The following is a 22,345-nucleotide window of genomic DNA, read 5'->3' as shown; positions in this document are numbered from 1 at the left end:
AACCTTTTCAGTTTAAGTTAGGCTTTTATTCTTTGGACGAACTGCCTTTCCATATAAACAGATGATTTTAGAACATAAAAAAGAAGCTGAGAATCTTTACATGTACAAGATTTCAAACTTTACCCACTATGTTTGAAACCCTAGGTGTAAAGATTTTAAATGTCATGTTTTAATACAATTACAATAAAACCTTAGTAGAGTTGGCATAAGAGTGAAATAAAGCCATGTAAGGTCTGGAGCTAGAAGGAATTTTAGAGATCTTTTATTCTAGCTCCCTCAAATTACAAATGAAGAAACTGGTCCAAAGTGGTTAATGACTTGCCCAAAGTTTGCAGAGGTGGAATATGACTTTAGATCCTGTGACTTCAGGTCTAGGTTTCTTTACAGAAAGTGCTCTCCCATGAGAGAGACTGTTTTTTGTAATAGTTGCATTGTTTGTAGACTTGGAGGTAGACTTTTGAGCTGCAGCTTAATCATATCCATGAATTGAGTCACTTGTCCATGGTGTGTACGTACGTGTGTGTTTACATGTGTGTTGCACACTCATTTGTTTTATCTTTTCTTCAATTTCTATCTTTCCCTTTGCTTTGGAAAACATTCACTTTTTTTAGATATACAAAAACTAAGTAAAGATGTTTTATAAGAAAAAATAAATAGTATAAATAATCTTTACTCATATATCCCCACAGATTTTGTATAGGAAGTGTTACGGTCCCTCTAGTGGACCTGATTAGTGTTACATATTATTTTATTCAAAAAATCATTCTAACATTAAAAACAAGTATTCCAAACATTAATTTTGTAATTTGATTGCTCTGGAATCTTCATTTTTCCATAGAAAATGAGTTATGATTAAGTATCCAGAGAGGCTTTAAACATTTTTAAACCTGTAACACAACTTTAGTTCATTTTGTTTGTCATGAAAATTAATAGAAAATCAAATAGTGGTATATATGCTATATTAGCTGAATTATGTAATAGACTTTTTATATGTTAGGCTGGAAACTTTATCATCCTTATAAAATGTTTTTTATGGGAAAATTTATTCTGATAAGCATAATCAGAAATAAACATGAAAGTGCTACAATGGTGTTTATCTCTCATAGCTGTTTACTGGAAAGAAACTGACGTTGAATCTTGATGGATGTAGCTGAGGAAATGCTTGAAAGAGTGGGAAGCAAATACTTTTATTGGACTAGTGTGTCTCTGATATCCCATTTCTTACCCAGGCCACAGTAGCCTCAAAACACACACACACACACACACACACACACACACACACACACACACACACTTTTCTAAGATATTTTTCAGCTCTTAATGCTATGATTTTAAAAGATCAGATTTTTTTTTTTGAAGCTAGTTAGATTTGAAACAGTGGATACCTTCATAGTAGATATAGAGTACATTTAAATCTCTCAGTGTTAGAATTTCATTTTAAACTCTCCGAAATATTTGTGGGCTGGGCTATACTTTTATTTATTGGAAAAATAAACACACACATCTGAGATGATTTGTCATCTTTAACCTTCTTCTCTAATAATTATAGGGACAAGAATATGCCATTAGGATATGCCATTTGAAGCTCATGTGTGAGAAAAAAATAGAATGATTTCTAGTAATCTGAAATAACCTACTTCTAGGTATTCTAAGCAGCTTTTTTGTAAATGTAGGAGTACGTGTAACACAGATTGCTTTTTTTCAAATGTCTACACGTTTCAAGTAACCAGAATCTTTAATGTGCTATGTTTATTTTTCTTTTAAAAAATCCATTTTGTTGATATATTATCATAGTTATTTGTAGATAGAGGAAATCCTTTCTTAAATTGAACTCTCTTGGGTGGGGCATAAACATATGACCCATTGAGCACATCTCTCTTTGTTTATAATTTAACTACCTGAAATGAGAAAGGTCTATTCTCAAGGATCTTTATTTGTGTGTGTGTGTGTGTGTGTGTGTGTGTATGACTCAGTTTCAATTCTTATAATCTTATTTTTTTTTTCTATGTGATGTGAGTAATTCTTTTACCCACCAAGATGGCAGCCTTCCTATGACTTGTTTGGGATAATTAGTGTGACTCCAAAATTAAAACCTGGTGTGGTGATGTTGCGGTAAATGAGCCTCTTTTAGCTTTATCTAGGCTTGTTTTTAGACAGAAAACATATAGTCTGTCACTAGGCCTAAATTTAAAACTTTTCCGGATTGGTAGAACCTGCCTCAGCTCACTAACCTGGCAATTTTTGAGAACCACAGTGAGTCAGTAGAGCAGGACCAGATGTTTTAAAAGCAGCTTCTTGGTTATACTAAGGTAAAGTGGTGTAGCAGAAAGAGACCAGAGCTTAGAATCAGACTTAATTGTAGCACACACTAGTTATATGAATGACCATGGACAAATCATTTAACCCTTCTGAGAGGGTCCTCATTTGGACCAAGTTGGGACATCAAGAATTAGATTGATGTCATGATGGCACTGGAGTGGCTAGGGAGAGCCATAGTGCATAAGGTAGAGTACTGCATCTGCAGTCAGGGAAGGCTCATTTTCCTTAGTTCCAGTCTGACCTCAAGACACTAGTGGCTTGATCCTCAAGGACACATTGAGAATCCAGCTAAAGATGCAAATAACAAATAATGTCAGCTCAGAGGACACTTCTCCTTGACTTGTTTAGGGTCCCCTGCATTTCCTGGGTCCAGTGTTTCTGGAAAATCCGGCAACATAAGTAGTAAACAAGTTAAATTGGCTTTGGGGCAGCAAAATGTTTGACCTTGGGGAAGTCCCTTAATCTTATTTGCCTCAGTTCTCATCAGTAAAATGAGCTGGAAAACGAAATGGCAAACCTCTTCAGTATTAGTCAATACACAACTGAAAAATAACAAAGTTAATTTTATTCCAAGTTTTTGAAAATAAATATTTTATGTAATATTTTGTGCAAAGGCAGAGCCAGGGAATGGAATGCCTTGTGTGGGAAGCAGGAAAAAGGACACAACCCATTTAGCTATATCGCAGAGGGGAAGAGGGAGAAATATTTGATAAAGCCAAAAAGTTAGGTTGGAGTCAAGTTGTACAAGACTTTAGAAGATAAACAAAGGCATTTGTGTTTGAACCTGAAGGCTAGGAAGACACTAAGTGTCATTGTGATTGTGATATGGTCAGATCTGCATTATCAAAATCATGTTGGTACCAGTGTGGAGGCTGGGCAGATGTTAGAATTCTTACAAGATGCTAAGTCAGTAGAATTGATAGAGACAGTGGTTGTTCAGCAGAGTGCTAAACAGTTCTCTAGATGTACTTAGTACTTATTAGAGTTCCACAAGATTCACACCTTTAAGAGAGCATATATAAGGAGGAGCCCACTAAAGGACAAGCCCACTAAGACACAAGTCCACTCTAGGAGGCAGAGTCAGATTCATTCCATCTTCCAGCTTTGTGCTGGCTGGAGGCTGAAGCTGGAGAGGCAAAGGACTAGCGGCAGGAGCTCTCAGAACTAAGGAGAGAGATAAGCCTCTAAGAAAGCTAACTGGGCCCCAGTAAAGGAGACAAGACTTGGAAAGAGAAAATAAAGGATCTGGACTTTCACTCCTGTCTGCATTTGAGGTGATTATTACACTGAACCGAAACTAAGGCTGCCTCCAGAAGCCCTCAAGAAACCTGCTCCCGGAGAACATTATATTTTAGAGAAGAACATTACAATCAGGTAGAGACTTGAGGGTGTTTTTGCACTAATCTAGGTAAGAAATAAGAGCTGAACTGAGATGGTAGCTCTGATTAGGGAAAGTGGGTTGGATCCAAAGAAGTAAAAAGAACAAGATTTAATCACTTAATCGACATGTGGATTGAGGAAGAATGAGGAATTTGGAATAATGTTTAGATTTTAAATCTGGGAGATTGGAAGGATGGTGTCTATGAAAGAAAAAGGGAAGTTTGGAAGAAGGATGGCTTTTGAGAAGATTATGAGTTTGGTTTTAGATATGTTAAGTTTTAAATGTCTTTGGGATGTGCTGGACTTTAGCTCAGGAGTGATTGGGCAAGATATGTAGTGGATTGATGAGTCATCCACATAGAGGTGCTAATAAGAGCCATGGTAATAATGAGGTTATTGGGACAATGGAGAAAGAAGTAGGTACCCAGGGTTGTTGGTGCGTAACACCTATAGAGCATAGATCATGGTCCAGAAAAGGAAATGGAGGAGAGTAGTCAGACATGGAAGAGGAAAATGAGGAGAGAGTAGTATCATGAAAAGGTCTTGGGAAGAGAGAATTTAGTGGGTATGGTCCTCAAGGACTATCAAATATGACAATTCAGAGCTTCTTAGTTCCTGGTCTTTGGAGAAAGCAGTTGTAGTTGAGTGATAAGATCAGAAAATAGACTAGAAAGAGCTGAGGAAAGAAAATGAAGGCAGCAATCATTTTGGAATAAAATGTTTATTATATTTATTGAAGTTATTTGTAAGATACTATTAACTATTACCAACTTGTGGTTTGGCCATTTTGTAAAATGCCAACAACTAGATTCTCCCCCTCTGCCCCCTTTTCCTCACTTTTCATTTTGCTTTTCATTCCCTTTTTCTTCCCTTCTCATAAAATAAGATTTTTTTTTAAAGTTGGTTCAAATAAGTAGACAGTGGAATTGCTTCTAACTAAAACAGGGTTTATGAAACAGGTATAGCACTATGAAACCAAAATTAGAATTTATAATAAAACCTCATAGGATTTTAAGACAATCTAGTTTCCCAACTTTCTAAAAATAGAATGCATTTTTCTTCTTAGTTTTGTCAATCCATTTTACTTTTACATTGCTTTCATTTCAAACTAGAAAGTAAAAGAGAGGAAGCTGCATTTTTGAAAGTTTTCTGTAGAGCTAAATTTGATCCTTATGATTACATAGTTTTCAAAGAATGCTTTTTTTCTGGGTAATAATTTTTATTCTTAACAAGTCTCTGTACTTATATCATCTATCCATAGTTTTTTATCCTGTGTTATCCTTAATTTTGTTTTCCTTGCCAGGTGACGGCACGCCTCATATTTTACTGATTTTTGTTCATCACAAGGGAGAGTTCACTGTGGAGGGTGATAGATGAGGGTGATGTAACTAACAAAATTTTCAATGACATGCAATTTTTTTTTTAAGGAATAAAAATCAATCTGAGCCATTATTTATCTGAATTAAGTTGCTAATTCTTGCTTTTTATCCTGCACTTTGCTGCCAAAGTGATTTTCCTTATGCACAAATACTATTGATAATAACAATAACTAGCATTTTATTATAGCTTTTTGTTGACAAAACATATGCATGGGTAATTTTTCAACATTGACCCATGCAAAAACTTCTGTTCCAACTTTTCCCCTCCTTCCCTCTACCTCCTCCCCTAGATGCTAGGTAGTCCCATGCCTGTTAAATATATTAAAGTATATGTTAAATACAATATATGTATACATATTTATACAGTTGTCTTGCTACACAAGAAAAATCAGATTTAGAAAGAAGGTAAAAATAACCTGGGAAGAAGAACAAAAATGCAAGCAAACAATAACAGAAAGAGTATAAATGCTATGTTGTGATCCACACTCATTTCCCAGTGTTCTTTTACTGGGTGTAGCTGGTTCTGTTCATTACTGATCATTTGGAACTGATTTGAATCCTCTCATTGTTGAAGATAGCCACTTCCATCAGAATATATCCTCATACAGTATCGCTGTTGAAGTATATAATGATCTCTTGGTTCTGCTCATTTCACTCAGCATCAGTTCATGTAAGTCTCTCCAAGTCTCTCTGTATTAATCCTGGTGGTCATTTCTTACAGAACAATAATATTCCATAACATTCACATACCACAATTTACTCAGCCATTCTTGTTGGGCTTCCATTCAATTTCTAGTTTCCAGCCACTACAAAAAGGGCTGCCACAAACATTTTTGCACATATGGGTCCCTTTCCCTCCTTTAAGATCTCTTTGGAATATAAGCCCAGTAATAACACTGCTGGATCAAGGGGTGTGCATGTTTGACAACTTTTTGAGTATATTTCCAAATTGCTCTCCAGAATGATTGGATCCATTCACAGCTCATCAGCAATGCACCAGTGTCCCAGTTTCTCCACATTCCCTCCAACATTCATCATTATCTTTTCCTGTCATCTTTGCCAATCTGAGAGGTGTGTAGTGGTATCTCAGAGTTGTCTTAATTTGCATTTCTCTGATCAATAATGATTTGGAACACCTTTTCATACAAGTAGAAGTAATTTCAATTTCATCATCTGAAAATTGTTCATATTCTTTGACCATTTATTAGTCGAAGAATGGCTTGATTTCTTATAAATTAGAGTCAATTCTCTATATATTTTGGAAATAAGGCCTTTATCAGAACCTTTAACTGTAAAGATGTTTTCCCAGTTTATTGCTTCCCTTCTAATCTTTTCTGCATTAGTTTTGTTTGTACAAAAGCTTTTTAACTTGATATAATCAAAATTTTCTATGTTTGTGATCAGTAATGATCTCTAATTCTTCTTTGTTCACAAATTCCTTCCTCCTCCACAAGTCTGAGAGGTAAACTATCTTATGTTCCTCTAATTTATTTATAATCTTGTTCTTTATGTCTAGATCATGAATCCATTTTGACTTTATATGGTGTCATATGTGGGACAATGCCTAATTTCTGCCATACTAATTTCCAATTTTCCTAGCAGTTTTTGTCAAAGGTTGAGGTCTTTGGGTTTGTCAAACACTAGATTGCTATAGTTATTGACTATTTTGTCCTGTGAACCTAACCTATTCCACTAATCAACTAGTCTGTTTCTTAGCCAGTACCAAATGGTTTTGATGACCGCTGCTTTATAATATACTTTTAGATCAGGTACAGCTAGGCCACCTTCATTTGATTTTTTTTTTTTTTATTCCCATTAGTTTCCTTGAAATTCTTAACCTTTTGTTCTTCCAGATGAATTTTTTTGTTATTTTTTCTAGGTCATTAAAATAGTTTCTTGGGAGTCTGATTGGTATAGCACTAACTAAATAGATTAGTTTAGGTAGTATTGTCATCTGTATTATATTTGCCCGATCTACCCAAGAGCACTTAATATTTTTTCAATTGTTAAAATCTGACTTTATTTGTGTGGAAAGTTTTTTATAGTTTTGTTCATATAGTTCCTGATTTTCCCTTGGCAGATAGATTCCCAAATATTTTATACTATCGATAGTTATTTTAAATGGAATTTCTCTTTGTGTCTCTTGCTGTTGGATTTTGTTAGTGATGTATAAAAATGCTGAGGATTTATGTGGGTTTATTTTGTATCCTGTAACTTTGCTAAAGTTGTGAGTTATTTCTAATAGCTTTTTAGTAGAATCTCGGATGTTCTCTAAGTATACTATCATATCATCTGCAAAGAGTGATGATTTGGTTTCCTCGTTACCTACTTTAATTCCTTTAATCTCTTTCTCTACTCTTATTGCCAAAGCTAGCATTTCTAATACAATATTGAATAGTAGTGGTGATAGTGGGCAATCTTGTTTCATTTCTGATCTTACTGGGAATGGTTCCAGTTTTTCCCCATTACATATGATGCTTACTGATGGTTTTAAATAGATGCTTCGGACTATTTTAAGGAAAAGTCCATTTATTTCTATACTCTCTAGTGTTTTTAATAGACATGGGTGAATATTATTTTAATGTTTGCAAAATGCTTTACGCATATCATCTCATTATATGCTTGTAACAACTCTGGGAAATATGTGCTATTGTTACCTTCATTTTGTAGATAAGGTAACTGAGTTAGACAGGTTAAGTGACTTGCCCAGAGTCAGGGATTTGAATTCAAACGTTCCTGACTTCAGACTTGGTACTCTTATTTATTGTGCCATCTAGCAGCCTCTGACCAACGTCATCACTCACTTTTTCAAACTCAAATAGTTCCTTGTTTACTTTCTCCTAAAAACTTTTTTAAGCTTTTAAGTACCTTTACAACCTTGTCCCAGCCCATTTTTTCCAGCTTATCTGTTACTTCCACACTGTGATCTAGTCAAATTAGTTTTCTCTCTATTTTTCCCAAATTTTCTTTCATTTCCTGTCTTGCACTTTGCACTGACCTTCCCTCATGATTGAAGACATTTCCTCTTAAACCTTGTCTCACTCCCTTCCTTTAGGACATAGCTTAGACCATCTTCTACATGATTCCTTTCCTGACCCTGCCAAACCTAGTGACATTTATCTGTTAGTGAATAGTGTCAGAAAACTCCTACCTGAAAGCCACCATTTGCATAATCAGCCACTGGTCGCAATGAGCTGAAAGCTAGGTTCAGCAACTTCCCATTGCTTGTTCTATAAGTTGATAATTGTGTATGGCTTCAGAATGATGTTATAAATAATTAAAAGGCCTCTGGCAGGCAAAAGATACCCCTCCACCTCCCAATCCCTGCCCCATTCTGTAGTATTTCTGAAAATGAGTACACATCAGGTATTGATAGGGGAAATAGAAAATGATTACATATATATATCCCCAAGGCAGTTGGGGTTAAATGACTTGCCCAGGCTCACACAGCTAGGAAGTGTTAAGTGTCTGAGACCAGATTGAACTCTAGTCCTCCTGACTTCAGGGCTGGTGTTGTATCCACTGTACCACCTAGCTATCCCATAAAAATTTTTTTCCATTCTCCCTAATTATTTCTTCTTATTATTGTTTTATAAGCATCTAACATATCCTCTTGTTTTCATGTCATATAGCTGACATTATTTGACATAGTAGACATTATTTAGACAGTTGAAAAAATTTGTTTAAGGATATATTGATCGTACTTATGGTGATCTTAATGAATTTTCTTTCATTTGATATGTTAAGTGCATTTAGGTATTTCTTGTTATAATAAACTCAGTACACAAAGATTTTCATTTCACAAAAGATTCTATAATTGAGTGATCAGATATCTTTAAAGTTTAATATTCCCCTTTTCCTCGGACAGAAAGAGAATGTATAGAAGAGTTTGGGAAAGAGACCATCACAAGCCTGGCACACAGAGTTGACTGATGAGGGATTTCAGTTATCTAAACATGCTGGAGTGCTGTCAAAAGCAGAGCAGCTAATTAATAACCATTTGCCTAAGTGATAATTTCATTCTTCAAATGGTGGACAGAGCAAAAGAGGAAATTCTATTTTGGATCTAAAAGAAACTCGTTTCTGGAGTAAAAATGATAGGGACTCTGAAGGAAACAGTCACTGTTTCTTAGATTTTGTGATTAAGGAGAGGAACTTCAGTCATGGTCTGGCTTAGATATTGGAAAAGCAATTCTGAATGATTCATAGTAAATATGGGTAAGTTCCCATAGAATAAAGCATTTCTGAGGGTGTCAGCCCAGAAGAGATGGACAATGTGTGAAAGTCTACAGGGAAACAGTGAAAAATGAAAATTATATATTTGTTTGAAGAGCCCAATTTGGCTATATAGAGATCTTATCAGCCAACTTAGTTTTTTTTTAAAGAAATGTACAAAAAAGGGAAGCAAAGCCCAGTATCAAAGAATGAATATAAAAACCTGATTTTTGTTTATTCACTAATTTCATTCATGTCTGACTTGTAACTCCATTTGGGATGTTCTTGGCAAAGGTATTGGTTTGCTATTTTCTTCTCCAGAGCATTTTCCAAATAGGGAAGCTGAGGCAAAAAGGATTAATGGACTTGTCCTAGAGTCAACCAGCTAATTAAGATCCTTAAGTCACATTAGAATTCAGTTCTTCCTGACTCTAGGCTGGCATTCTAATTCTCTGCAATTTATTAATATGGTATTATAGTTTTTGTTAAGATCATTTGTTTACTAAGGAATCTGTTTCTTCTTTTATCCTTTTTTTTTCTGGGTAGGATTTAGGTCCTGAATATGAAGATGTATTTAATACATCTTTGAAATGGATTTTAGAAAATGGAAAGGATGTGGGCATAAGGTAAATAATTTTCTTTTACCTTTTTTTTTTATTTATAACTTGTAAGAAAATGGCTTAGGTTTTAAATTCACCCTTCATTATTTTTAAACAGGTGTATTGGTAATGGCTCAAATGAAGACTTGACAAACATAACTGATGTGCAATTCTTGCAATCTACCAGACCTCAGATGTCTTTCTGGTGTCGTTTTCGACGTGCATTTATTACTGTGACTCACAGATTGTTGTTGTTGTGCTTATTGTTGTTGTTGTGCTTTGGTAAGTTATTGTACTGGAATAGTCATAGTTTGTATTATATAGAGAATAAAGAAGAGAAGGTAGTTTTTATAATGGATGTATTAATTTATTTAATATTAAAGTTAAGGATTTTTGCCATTCTTTAAAATATAAATAATATAAATGTGTCAACTATGTGGTTTGCAGAGTGCTTTACCTATGTTATTTCGTTTTAACCTCTGAATAATCCAAGTCCAGCACTCTCTCCAGAACATCATAGTAATTATGTGCCAAGGAACTTTCATGAAAAATATTATATTAGATTTCAAAGAAACCTCATGAAATATGGGAATGGAGTGTGGAGATGAGATTTGAGTCTTTACAGACTTTGTCTTTTCTCATTGAAAGTTTTACTGGGGAAAATTTGGAGTAGCAAAAAGATGTGATTTTTAAATTATTCTTGGATATGTATATCCATTAAAAACACTGAATTTTGTAAAATGTTGCAATTTACATTTTTTATTTTTGTGAAACTTAGTAAAAGACACTTTCATTCATTTCTTCTTTCTTACCAACCCTTCTAAAAGTTGTATTTTTCTAAAATCATGTGCTTTAATTATTTGAGGAAATTGTTTAGATAAGTTTATTCTTTACTTTTTACTTTGGTAATAATTCATTGTTTTGAACTCAAAGGAAATCTTAGCAAAATATTGTCATGTTAGTTTAGATTTTAAAATTAAATTAAATATAAATGAATAAATATTACAGTAATGGAAGGGTGCTTTCTTAAACATTTAAGAACAGTCTGGAAACTTCTTTTAAAATTGTTACTTTTAATGCCATTTTAATTAATGTTAAGATAGTACTTAGTCTTTGAATCCTTATTATTGTTAGCTTCATAAATACTAAGCTTGGAAAATTAGCTTTCTAATAATTTTAAGATTAAAATCTTTTTAAGATGCAGCTAAGCAGTTTTAAAAGCATATTTTAAAATATTTCAGGTGTAGTGATGGCCTGTGTAGTTGTGCATTATGTGAAATATCACTGGACAAAAGAAGAGGAAGAAACAAGGCAGATGTATGATATGGTGATAAAGATTATAGGTATGTGATTTTAAAAATTCCAAGATGTGCTTTTTCAAGCAACATTTTGATAAGTAGTTTAAAATTTTAAAAGAATATTAAAATCTCTTTAGTAGCTTTTAATAACTTTAGTAACTAATACAGCTGTAAAGTATGATAGCACCTTGTTATATTTTCAGATGTATTACGAAGTCATAATGATGCTTGCCAAGAGAATAAAGATTTACAGCCATACATGCCTATTCCACATGTTCGAGATTCTTTAATCCCACCTCCAGACAGGTAGGTTCAAAATATGGTGAAGAAAATGAAATGTGGGTGATTTTAAAGTAGTATGTCTGAGTCATTGAGCCTTGCCTATGTTTTTTATTACTAGGAACTATATTTGTTTTGTGATCCTCATTTTTTTGTTTGTTACTTAAGTCACTGTCCCCAACTATTTAGAATTTCATTTTATTTTGTGTTGGAGCCTGAGAATCCTTGACAGATGGAAAGAAAAGTCTTAGGGTCCAGAGTTGCATGACAGAAGAATAGTAAATAGATTGAGGTAATTTTTCTTTTGGGGGTGACAAAAATGCAAGTGGGCAATCAATGCAATTCCACAAGCAAAAGCACAAATCTTTTTGTTGTAATAAAAATTAATTTTAGTAGAAATGTTTCCTGATCTCTTACTAAGAATAAAAGATGATGCAACATATTTCATTTTAATAGATGCACAATGAATCAAGCCATGGGAGTTTAACTTCATTTTGTCTTCTATTATAGGAAAAAAATGAAGAAAGTCTGGGATAGAGCTGTCGATTTCCTGGCAGCAGATGAATCTAGAGTTCGTACAGAGACACGAAGAATAGGGGGTGTAGATTTTCTGGTTTGGAGATGGATACAACCATCGGCATCCCGTGACAAAATCTTAGTGGTACCTTCTAAAGTTTGGCAAGGACAAGGTATTCTTTTGTTTTTAATTCAATTGAATGTTCAAGTTACAGAAAACGAGTGTTTGAAGGCACTTTATCCATTGTGTTCCTCAGTAACTCAGTAAAATGAGGGTTTAGGTTAGATGACCTCTAACGTGTTCTCCTTTTATAAGTTCATGATCCTTTAGGAGGATCTATTTTGTTCTAAAAAAGGATTCAAATAGTATAAAAGCAGGTCCTATCACATTTCAAGTAGATCATTGATAGACAAAATTGTTAATAGAGTTGAAAGAATGAATTCTGAACAGTGAAAGGAGGACTTGTTTTGGAGTCAGGACATCTGAATTCAAATCCTAGTTTTTCTTGCTATTTTTGTGACTCTGAGCAAGCTGTGTGAGGATTGTAAAATGGAAGTGAAAGTTCTTGTGCTGTCTACCAACTAAGCTGGTTAGCAACATATAAATATCAGCTATAGTTATGTCATCATTATCTTTGAATCTGCATGTCTATCTTTTGTACCTGGGTTCATATCTTTTTATCATCATACCCAGTCTGTCCTAAAAAAAACCCTTTACCAGTACCTTTTTTTGGCTAAACTTCTTCTTTTTCTTTGAAAGCCACTTTCTCCCTCTTTGCCTTCAGGAAAGAAAAAAAAAGTACAGCAAAGCCATATGTGTGTGTGTGTGTGTGTGTGTGTGTGTGTGTGTGTGTGTGTGTGTGTATCCTTTTGTCACTCCCCACATTGCGCCACCCCCGCCCCCCCATCCTACTGTTTTTTTTGGCCATTGGATTTTACTTATTGTATTTGGAGTTGGGATGCTTATGGGATTTAAAGAGTGTGTTAGGGTCCCAATGCTATATAACAGAAGCAATTTTAACACTTGACAATATTGATTTTGGCATGTTATAAAACTTAATTTACTCATCAGTGTCATTAGCTCCTATCTTTGACCATAATAATTATTGAGATTGAGAGAATATTATAATGGAAAAATTAGTGAACCAGTACATTTGTTTGAAAATTTGAATGTTTTAATTTGACTATATCATCAATTAGCAGTATATCTTTGGGTAAGCTATTTAATCTCAGTATATATTTCCTCATTTTAAAGTGGGATCAATAGCAATTTTATCTGCCTAACAGGCTTGTTGGAAGGCTTTGATGAAAAAATATATTTGAAAAAAATTTGGAAAATATAAAATACCATGTTATTTAGTAATTTATATATTATTCTAAAACTATTATGTTGTAATATCAATATAATTAATATTCTGTTAGTTAACTTATTGTCAATATATTAATGAATTGTTGATAATAAGTTGTATTTGGTATAATTAGTAAATATTATAATATTTACATATATGAGATTAAGTATATGTTTATTGTTTTTGCTTTGTATTTTGTTAAAATACTTCACTTGTCTTCACAACATTGAACCTATATGGTATTGTTTGCTTATGATTAAAATGAAGCTTCTGAGTTAATGATTGCCAAAATTATAAATGAATTTATCAGAGCATTAGTTTGAAAAAATAGAATACTTGTATTCTGTCCTTTATATTATTGTTTTCCTAGAATTGTGTATGTATCCTTTTTGTCAGTCTTATTTTACAATTGTAATATCCATTGTTTTAAAGAGCTATTTGTTTTGTTTGACATCATTGGAATTAATGTTATTCCTACAGAAACTGACATCTTGTTAGCTGGTGGTGAAATTGTTGAATTTAGATTTGGAACTGAGTTCCTGATGTAGTTTGGTAGTTAAAATTTCAGAGTGCTGTAAGTATTGCAGGGAGGTGAGATATTATCTCTGTACCAATCATATTTTCACTTAAAATTTTTGTCAGTAAGAACCAATTGAAGTTACATTATTCCTACAAAAGAGATCTTAGTTCCTCAGATAATTTAAATGATTGTTTTATATTTGAATTCTATTTCCAACTTATTGTTTATTTATCCATTCAGTAGCAACACATTAATTTACTAAGTATGATACTATTCTTTGATTTAATTGATCTTTTGCTGCCATATTTTTGTTAACTGAGTATGAGAATATTTGCAACATCCCTAAATTTGAACAGAGAATTGCAGGTCCAGATTTTCTTTTAAAATTGAGTTTGTTCCTTATTACAGCAGGAAAAAAAAAAAACCCACTGAAAAATTGATTGAAAATTTTGTTGGAATATACAAGAACTCCAGAGCTTTCCATTTCCTTTTGCCCTTTCACATCTCCCTTGTCCTCATCTCATCCTCTTCCTTCCCCCTCCCCTCCTCCCCCAAGAAGTTCTCTTGATTCCCACAACATAAAAACTTTCATAGGCACATAGTCCCCCTCAGATTCAACTGAAAATTTACCATTTGTTTTTCCTTTTTAAGTTCATGATGTCCAGACCCACCACAGATGGCTAGCTCCAGCTTGCTGTGATGTCCCTTTTGTGCAGTTTTGCTGGTAACATCACACTCACCTTTGTTCTTTGATGAAGCCGACCTCTAGAGGTCAGGTAAGTTCCATTTCTTACAATATTGCGCAGTTCTGTGAAGTTTTTATTTTATACCCTTTGGGGTATAACATTTAAAAATAAAACTTTACAAAACCATGTGCTATTTAAATAAAATTTTTTTTAAAAAAGGACTTGCTTTAGTCCTCTATAGCAGGATTCAAAGGTTATGATGATGTCACCAGCAAACTAAGCAAAGGGGGTGGGATTGGGGTGGGAGGGGAAGGGTTGTCTCATAAAAATGAAGCTCTTGATCCACAGTGAAACTGGAATTCCTACATCAGAAAATGGTGAGTGTGTAAGTTTGTTCTACAAAAGCATACTCACCATTAATAGCTGAAAACAGCATTCATCTAAAAGGTAATAAAATTATATTGAGAATACAAAATTAAAACCCTAAAAACCATTCACATTTTTTCTTCAAAGTTAAAGTAAAAGGCAACTTTAATGTCATGAACTGGATTTTGCCAGGTATTAACAGGTAGAATAGCAATCCTCTTTGTGTGAGTATAAAAAGGGTACATTAAAACTAGAACATAAAAATAATCAGATTTCATTTAAATTAATGCCTGATTTTAATAGACATAATTTTTGGTATAATATTTTGTCATTAGTTTTGGCAGTGAAGTAATTATGAGATTTTGAGGAAAATTGCTTATATGACGCTCCTAGGGTACCTTTTAAAAAATGATTGATGATTTTCATTTGCTTTTCCAAATAGTGAAAAATAGATTTTTTGTTATTTGGAGGTTCTAATGCCTCTAAACTATCTAGAACATGATTGAAATCCCTACATAAAACTCAGGTAAAATATAATGATGTTTATAATTTGTTAAATGAAAAGAGAAGGGAAGAGAAAAATTTTTGGTGCCTGGGACAGAAGGTAGTCTTGAATTTAGTTACATTGGATCCCAAACAAAATAAATTATTGTGATGCTGCTTTGCTCCAAAAAATCTGGCGATTCTCACTATAAAGGTAATAGGGTTTCAAGGGAAGTATTAAGTTTCTGTTTCTGGGACTTTCATATAAATACCCTCTAGTAGTTTAAAAAAAAAGTTTGCATTTCTGTAAATTTTTTCATATTTTTAAAATTACCTTTCAATCATCCTGAGAAATTCATTTAGTGTAAGTACTATCCACATTTGATAGTAAAGAAAACTGAGTCCCAAGAGTTGTTTTGCCTAAGGATCAAATAAATGGTTCAGGTTGGAGCAAGGATCCAAACTCCGAAAATATTTATTCTTAATGCCATACTCTTTCTTTTCAGTGGAGTCCAGAATGGACTTAAACTTTGCTATATGTAAGGAATGCTAAGGTTTGTTGGAATTTACCAGATAGAGAACTTGAAGGAGTTTTTAGTTAATTTTGTTTTTACTTGGTGAGATTTGTCTCAGAGGGATTCTTGTTGGGTAATATGTAGGAAGATGAAAGGACAGGCTTTCCCTTACTTCAAGATGGTATCCACACATGAGGCCATAATAATAACTTTGCAGATATTTGAATTATTTTAATCACTGTATACTGTTAGAATGATGTAATGTTAATAGGTGGCATGCACATAACAGTTTACAAAGATTTTTTAACCTACATTTTGCAGATAAATAAGTAAAGGAACATTCAGGTCAAGTGGCTTTCTCCAGATCACTCAAGATTTGACTCTCAAATCTTTCCTCTTTTTCAGACACCTCAAAGAGTAGAAAATGAATGCTTTTCATTAAATTGTAACTATATTACTCCTTAATGTAATAACTCTTAATACCTAAAATGAATTTTCTTTTTTGTAGCATCATACTCCTTACCACAACATGTAAACTTTTTTCTTATAGTACCCAAAAGGGTAGTTGCAGTTTTTGATTAGGCATTTTAAAAATGAAATTTGTCCCAAGCTTTCAAGTTCTGAAGAATGTGTTGTTATTATAACCTTGATTCTCTCAAGGAATGATAAAATATTCACTACACTGATAATGAGTAAACTAGAGAAGAAGCAGATTGATTATACAGCAAAAAGTCATAGTATATAACAAATAATACAATTTTCACCCCCAAAAGACAGCTCTAAAGATTTTGAAATTGACTGGTTCCTTTTATGGAGGGTCAAAGTCCTGTCTGCAAGGTCTTCCTGTTAGGAAGAAAAGATGTGTATCAAGTAGGTCTATAAAAGTTTTTTATTCTGAAAATGACCTGGTAAATAAGCTCATTCTAGGCCAGTCTTTCGTCTGTAATACTAAGTAGGATTTTGGGTTAAGTGGAGAAGAGTTATGCAGTTCTTTATGGGTCATGTTCTTTCTTCTCACAAAAAAAGTTGAGGAAGTAGGAAAGCTTAGAACTTGACTTATCTAAAAGCCAAACAGAAACTTTTATAACTGCAGAAGCCTAGAGGGTCCTTTAAAGCCTTATAAACATCCTTGCAAGTGGAAATTTAGGGAATCAGTAACTATATGGCAAGAATTTATTGCAAAGGGGAAAAAAGCTCACTGAATTTTATCATAATTGTCAGGCCCTTGACTAATAATGAACTGCTTAAATTAATGCCCCAGGCTGCTAAGTTATCATTTACCTTATCAAATTATCAGAGTTTGTGTATAACATCCTTCTCGACAATTCTTGCTTCTTCTTAATGGTAGAAGAAGATCTTATATTTTTTTAATGAAATATATGTCTATAAAATGATATGACCACAAAATATTAGTAAAATTGATTTGTTTGTGTTTTCTAGCATTTCATTTAGATCGAAGAAATTCACCACCAAATAGTCTGACGCCATGTCTAAAGATTCGAAATATGTTTGACCCTGTTATGTAAGTATGACAGTTATGTATACCAAGTGGTCTTTATATTTGGTGGATCCTTTAAGGATGCAACTTTGGTTCCACTGAATGTCTTCTAAGCATCAGTCCAGCTAAATGGGAGGTTGTTACCATTCCCAACTTCCTTGTGTGAGTGCGACTCTTCCAGCTGTAGCAACTAAACTGTAGAAGGAGTAGCCTCAAGAACTTATTACACAGAGGTTCTTGGGTTACACCTAGAGCTAGCAGGATGTTATCACTTTAAAGAGTGTATTTGTAAGAACTATAAATCTTCTCTTCTTATTAATGCCTAAGATGCATTTTGTGTGTAAGATTAGTCATCAGGCATACACTCTGTTATTTCCTTTTGTCTGAAATCAACGTAGAAGTAAACGTAGATGGGTAATAAAATAATACATTTTGATAATTGTGTCAAGCATGTCTAAGAGGCACATGGGGATAGCCTTAGAGTGAAGAAGATTTGGTTTGGCTTCTGCTTTATTCTAGCTCTGTTTCTTGCTATGAGCAAGGCCCTTAACCTCTCGTTCCAACAACTCTTCTGTGTCTCTGATTCACATATATTGATAATTTGCATTGGTAGAAGCTTTCAGGTTAAATCTGCAGCTACACCAGTTAAATCAGGAGTAATACATTTCCATAAAAAACATGTTTAGTTTATTTGTCCATTCATAATAATATTCCTTACTTTTGGTTGCCCTGACCAATGTTGTTTTGCAGTAAGGTTGTTTATATATTGCAACCAAATCTTACTGTATAAAAATCATTTTTCTTTATTACCCATATAGAACACATTCATGGAACTGTCCCCCTATAAAATCATTTCATTTAATATTATGGAACTATTTGATGATGTGCCTATAAAATGACTTTTTTTCTCATTTGACATCCCAGTTCTTTTTTTTTTAATTGCTATTTCTGCATGCAAATGTAATGATTTTTAGAACTTTTGTAGCTGTTATAATAATGATGATTATATCCAAGATAAAGATTAAAACACTTTTTTCCCTTCCAAAGCATATTCTAGTAATATTTCTCTATATCCAATTAACTAACAAAAGATGAATCTATGCATCTATGAGCTTTTGATTATAGATGATATGTTTTAACAATTTGTGAAACTTAACAGTTAAGAAAGTGAAAAATCTTTCAGTTTTCATGAGGGAATAAGCCCATTATATTATCTCTTAGAAGTTATTTAATATGACAATATTAAAGTGTCTTACAGGGACAATATATTTTTTAATCTGTCTTTGGGAAATAAAATTTCAAAGTAGAAAAACACTTAAGTTTAAAAGCTTTTATTTATTCAAAGAGAAACAAAACCTATAACTTATGATGACTGCAAGGGAAAATGTTACTAAAAACAAATGTAAATTTGACATTGTGGCTAGAAAATCAAAATTTTAAGAAAGTAAGACATTTGGTTAAGGATAAAAATCACTCAGCATTGGTCCTATATTTTTAGAAAAGTTCCATTTCCATCAGAAATGTCATCATTTTGCAATTGGTAAGGTGGTATCATTTGATGGTTCATAATCAACATGTCACTTGCTAGGATAAGTTTAAATAATAATCACCCAATATTTATCAAGCTTCTATTAAGTTCAGCAAAAACAAAAAAAATTGTATATCCTAAATACATGTAAATTGCTTTCTTTGGAAAGGGAAACTGGCAGCTCTTGGGGAGAGGAATGATACTTAAATTGTGTTTAAAAGGGGGCTGGAGATGCTTTGAAGGTGTTGGTCAAATAGGGCCACGGTCTGCAAGCACACTGAGGTAGAAGACAGAAGGGAGCATACCCAGAATTTGTCCAAGAACATAATGGATAAAAAAGTCTGAGATTGTGAAGACCTTTGAATTCCAAACAGAGTAGTTTGTATTTTATTACAGAGACAAGAGGGGAGATAGGGAGTGATATCATCTTAACAAACATCATTGTGCATCTTTTTGAAATACTTAATTATGATAGTCACATTGTAGCAGAGTGCTATTTTTTTATTGAATAATTATGTCTTTCTATTTATTTTTTTATTTTTTTAGGGAAATAGGGGATCATTGGCACCTGGCAATTCAAGAAGCAATTTTAGAAAAATGCAGCGATAATGATGGTATCGTTCACATTGCGGTAGACAGAAACTCATGTGAGGTAAATTAGTTTGCATGTCTTCTTTTTGTTGATTTGGCATAATGAAATGAAACTGACTGTAATTATTATTTCATCACAGGGTTGTGTTTATGTTAAATGTCTATCTCCAGAATATGCTGGAAAGGCTTTTAAGGCATTACATGGCTCATGGTTTGATGGTAAGAAATTTGTTTTATAATAAAAGAGGATCCCATTTAGATAAATATATATTATTCATTTAAGTCTCAAGGGTGTCTTGACATCTTTCAGTAGATTTTTTTTTCTTATGAGCTAATTCTGTTTCTTCTTAGAATCTAAAACATTCTTTGTATTTTATAACAGGAAAATTGGTAACAGTAAAATACCTACGACTAGATAGATACCATCATCGTTTTCCCCAAGCCCTCACTTGCAACGTTCCCTTGAAGCCATCAAACAAACATATGAACTCTATGTCTCATCTCCGTCTTCGGACAGGCACAGCTAATTCTCAGGGAAGCTCCTGAGAGAGTGTTTCTGTCACTGCTAAGACTATTATTCACAGCAGGAGAATCCCTGTTTGGCTGCCGGTCTTCCTTTTTGTTTTGTTTTGTTTTGTTTTGTTTAAGCTTTTTGTATGTAATATTTTCATTAATGAAAACAGGTCTGCTTGAATGTTCCAGAAATCTTCAGTTTCCAAAGGGACTTAGAATAACATTGAACAAATAGAACAATTGCTTCCTGTCATTTGGGGAGCTCAGATAAACCAATGCATTTAAAGTTTTGCATGAGGAACATTGAATTTATTAAACATTTTTCATTATGGTGGTTGTACATTGCATCAAGAAGTATTTTAATAACCACATACAAGCATGGTGAAGAGAAGACTTCTTGCATTTTCATAGTTTCCTGTGAACTAATGTTGTGAGTTTTTGTAACCAACCACCTACATGGTTCCCGATGACTGATAGGTAAAGCTGTTAATTTCAGAATTTAATCTTAGGTTTCTGTTCTATAAGAGATTGATTTGCTGCCGCTGGAATATGGGGAAATTTATTTGGCTTTAGTGGTTGCATATTAGTGTGAAGGGATGCAGAGATATTTAAACTGGTTTTTGTATATACATGTAAATGCTGGTGGTGGCAAAAATAGTCCTGTTCTGTGAGGATGTCTGCATTAATGCAGTGAATAAGCTTCCTATTTTATTCATAACCTAATGTTTTATATTATATATAAATATATATATATATATATAAATATATAGGCTGTACCATCACTTAGGTCAATCAGCCAAACACCTTAAAGTATTAGATACCAGTTTAAAATATCTTTTATAGGTTTTATATTAAAATGTCTGGCTATGATTTTGTGTGAAAGTTCTGATACCAATTGTAATGAAATCAAATTTATGTAAGCAATAAAGAAGCAATTGGCAGATACTGGAAAAATATTTTGTGAAAGCTGTATTTATTATAACAGGACTGTGACAAAGAACCATTGGGATTGAGTCATTCTCCCAATCTATTTATAATTTAATAAAGTCTTAACCACCCAGTTATCTGTAAAGTTGGAAGCAGTGTACCATTTTGCAATAAAATGTACATTTGTTTGACAAATAATATTTGCAATTTTGGGGTTTGAGAGCTGGAATTATAGTAAATGTACAAGTGACAATTACTTTGTGCCTCAGTATTAAAATTCAGCTATTGATAAGTTATTTTATTGCTGTTGATAATTTCTGAGTAAGAATGCTTGCTGAGCAAAATTTAGTTGTATTCTTCTGATTGGCTCTCCTGATATCCTGTTGATAAGCATAGCTATCAATTCTTCAGAAGGAATTATGCATAGATAGCAAGCCTGGAAATACATGAGTTCTAATAATTTTGTTTAAAACTCAGTTATTTTTTCCTGTTTTTGTAAATGTGTTGGGTTTGCAGCATGAACTTGCACAGATAATGCACGTTTTCTGGTTAAGTAAACATGATGCACACTTCTGCAACACAACCCTATTGTGCCTTACCTTTGTGCTTTTGTGGGCACCATGTTTATGAAGAATAAAGGTGGATTTGTTAATTGAAGAGAATACATTTAAAATTCTCAGTTTACGTCTCAGATGCTAAAGTGTGAAAATATAAATATATAATATATAAATGATCTTGCTGTATTTTATGTGCATCATAGTGATTTGTTGACTTGAGCTTAGTGACCCCATCTTGTGACCTGTTGCAAGAATGAATGTAAAAATAGCTGTGGCATTTTAAAAGGTCGCCTTTTGATGCAAATGCATCTCTCCCTTGCTTCTAAAATATATTTCATGTAAACATTGTACATTTATTATTGTAATATGTACTATTATGCCGCATATTTTACCTACAACTGTTTAAGCTGACCAATGTCCCTTCCTGCAAGACAGATGGGAATGTGTATAATAACTTAGACATTTGAGACGTTCAGATGTTTGATGTAATTTGTCACTTGTCCTGTTTAAAAAAAACAAAAAACATAAAAAGGAAAAAAAAACTCTAATTAAAAGTTTATTAGGGGTTTTTACATATGTTTTGCCTTTTAGATTTCTTTTAAAGTGCCATGTGTCTGTCTCTGTCTTTTTTTCTTTGGTAAAAATGGTAGCATTTGTTAAATTTTTCTAGAGATGTTGGTGAATGACTCTTCTGTCATCCAAACACTTCCTATGGTACTTATGATTAGCAATAGTAAATTCGTAAAAGACTCAAGGTCTAGATTTTAGGACAAAATTAGGAGTATGGGCTGAGGATGGGTGGTAGTTATGTTCCAGGAACTACAACT

General features: G+C 33.3%; 1 protein-coding gene across 1 annotated transcript in view; it reads left to right on the top strand.

The window, feature by feature from the left end:
- LEMD3 (LEM domain containing 3) overlaps positions 1–22,094 on the top strand; it is a 90,347-nt gene extending 68,253 nt beyond the window's left edge. The window contains exons 5-13 of the mRNA XM_051963713.1: positions 9,840–9,919; positions 10,011–10,174; positions 11,134–11,235; positions 11,394–11,496; positions 11,980–12,158; positions 17,345–17,426; positions 19,477–19,582; positions 19,662–19,740; positions 19,904–22,094. Of these exons, the coding sequence (XP_051819673.1) occupies positions 9,840–9,919; positions 10,011–10,174; positions 11,134–11,235; positions 11,394–11,496; positions 11,980–12,158; positions 17,345–17,426; positions 19,477–19,582; positions 19,662–19,740; positions 19,904–20,067 (1,059 nt within the window). The 3' untranslated portion in view covers positions 20,068–22,094. The remainder of the gene's footprint in view (positions 1–9,839; positions 9,920–10,010; positions 10,175–11,133; positions 11,236–11,393; positions 11,497–11,979; positions 12,159–17,344; positions 17,427–19,476; positions 19,583–19,661; positions 19,741–19,903) is intronic.
- The last annotated feature ends 251 nt before the right edge of the window (positions 22,095–22,345 follow it).

The sequence above is a fragment of the Antechinus flavipes genome, chromosome 5 (genome assembly GCF_016432865.1).
Source record: "Antechinus flavipes isolate AdamAnt ecotype Samford, QLD, Australia chromosome 5, AdamAnt_v2, whole genome shotgun sequence".
In the NCBI taxonomy this organism is placed as follows: Eukaryota; Metazoa; Chordata; class Mammalia; order Dasyuromorphia; family Dasyuridae; genus Antechinus; species Antechinus flavipes.
This window is presented reverse-complemented; position numbering and strand designations above follow the sequence as displayed.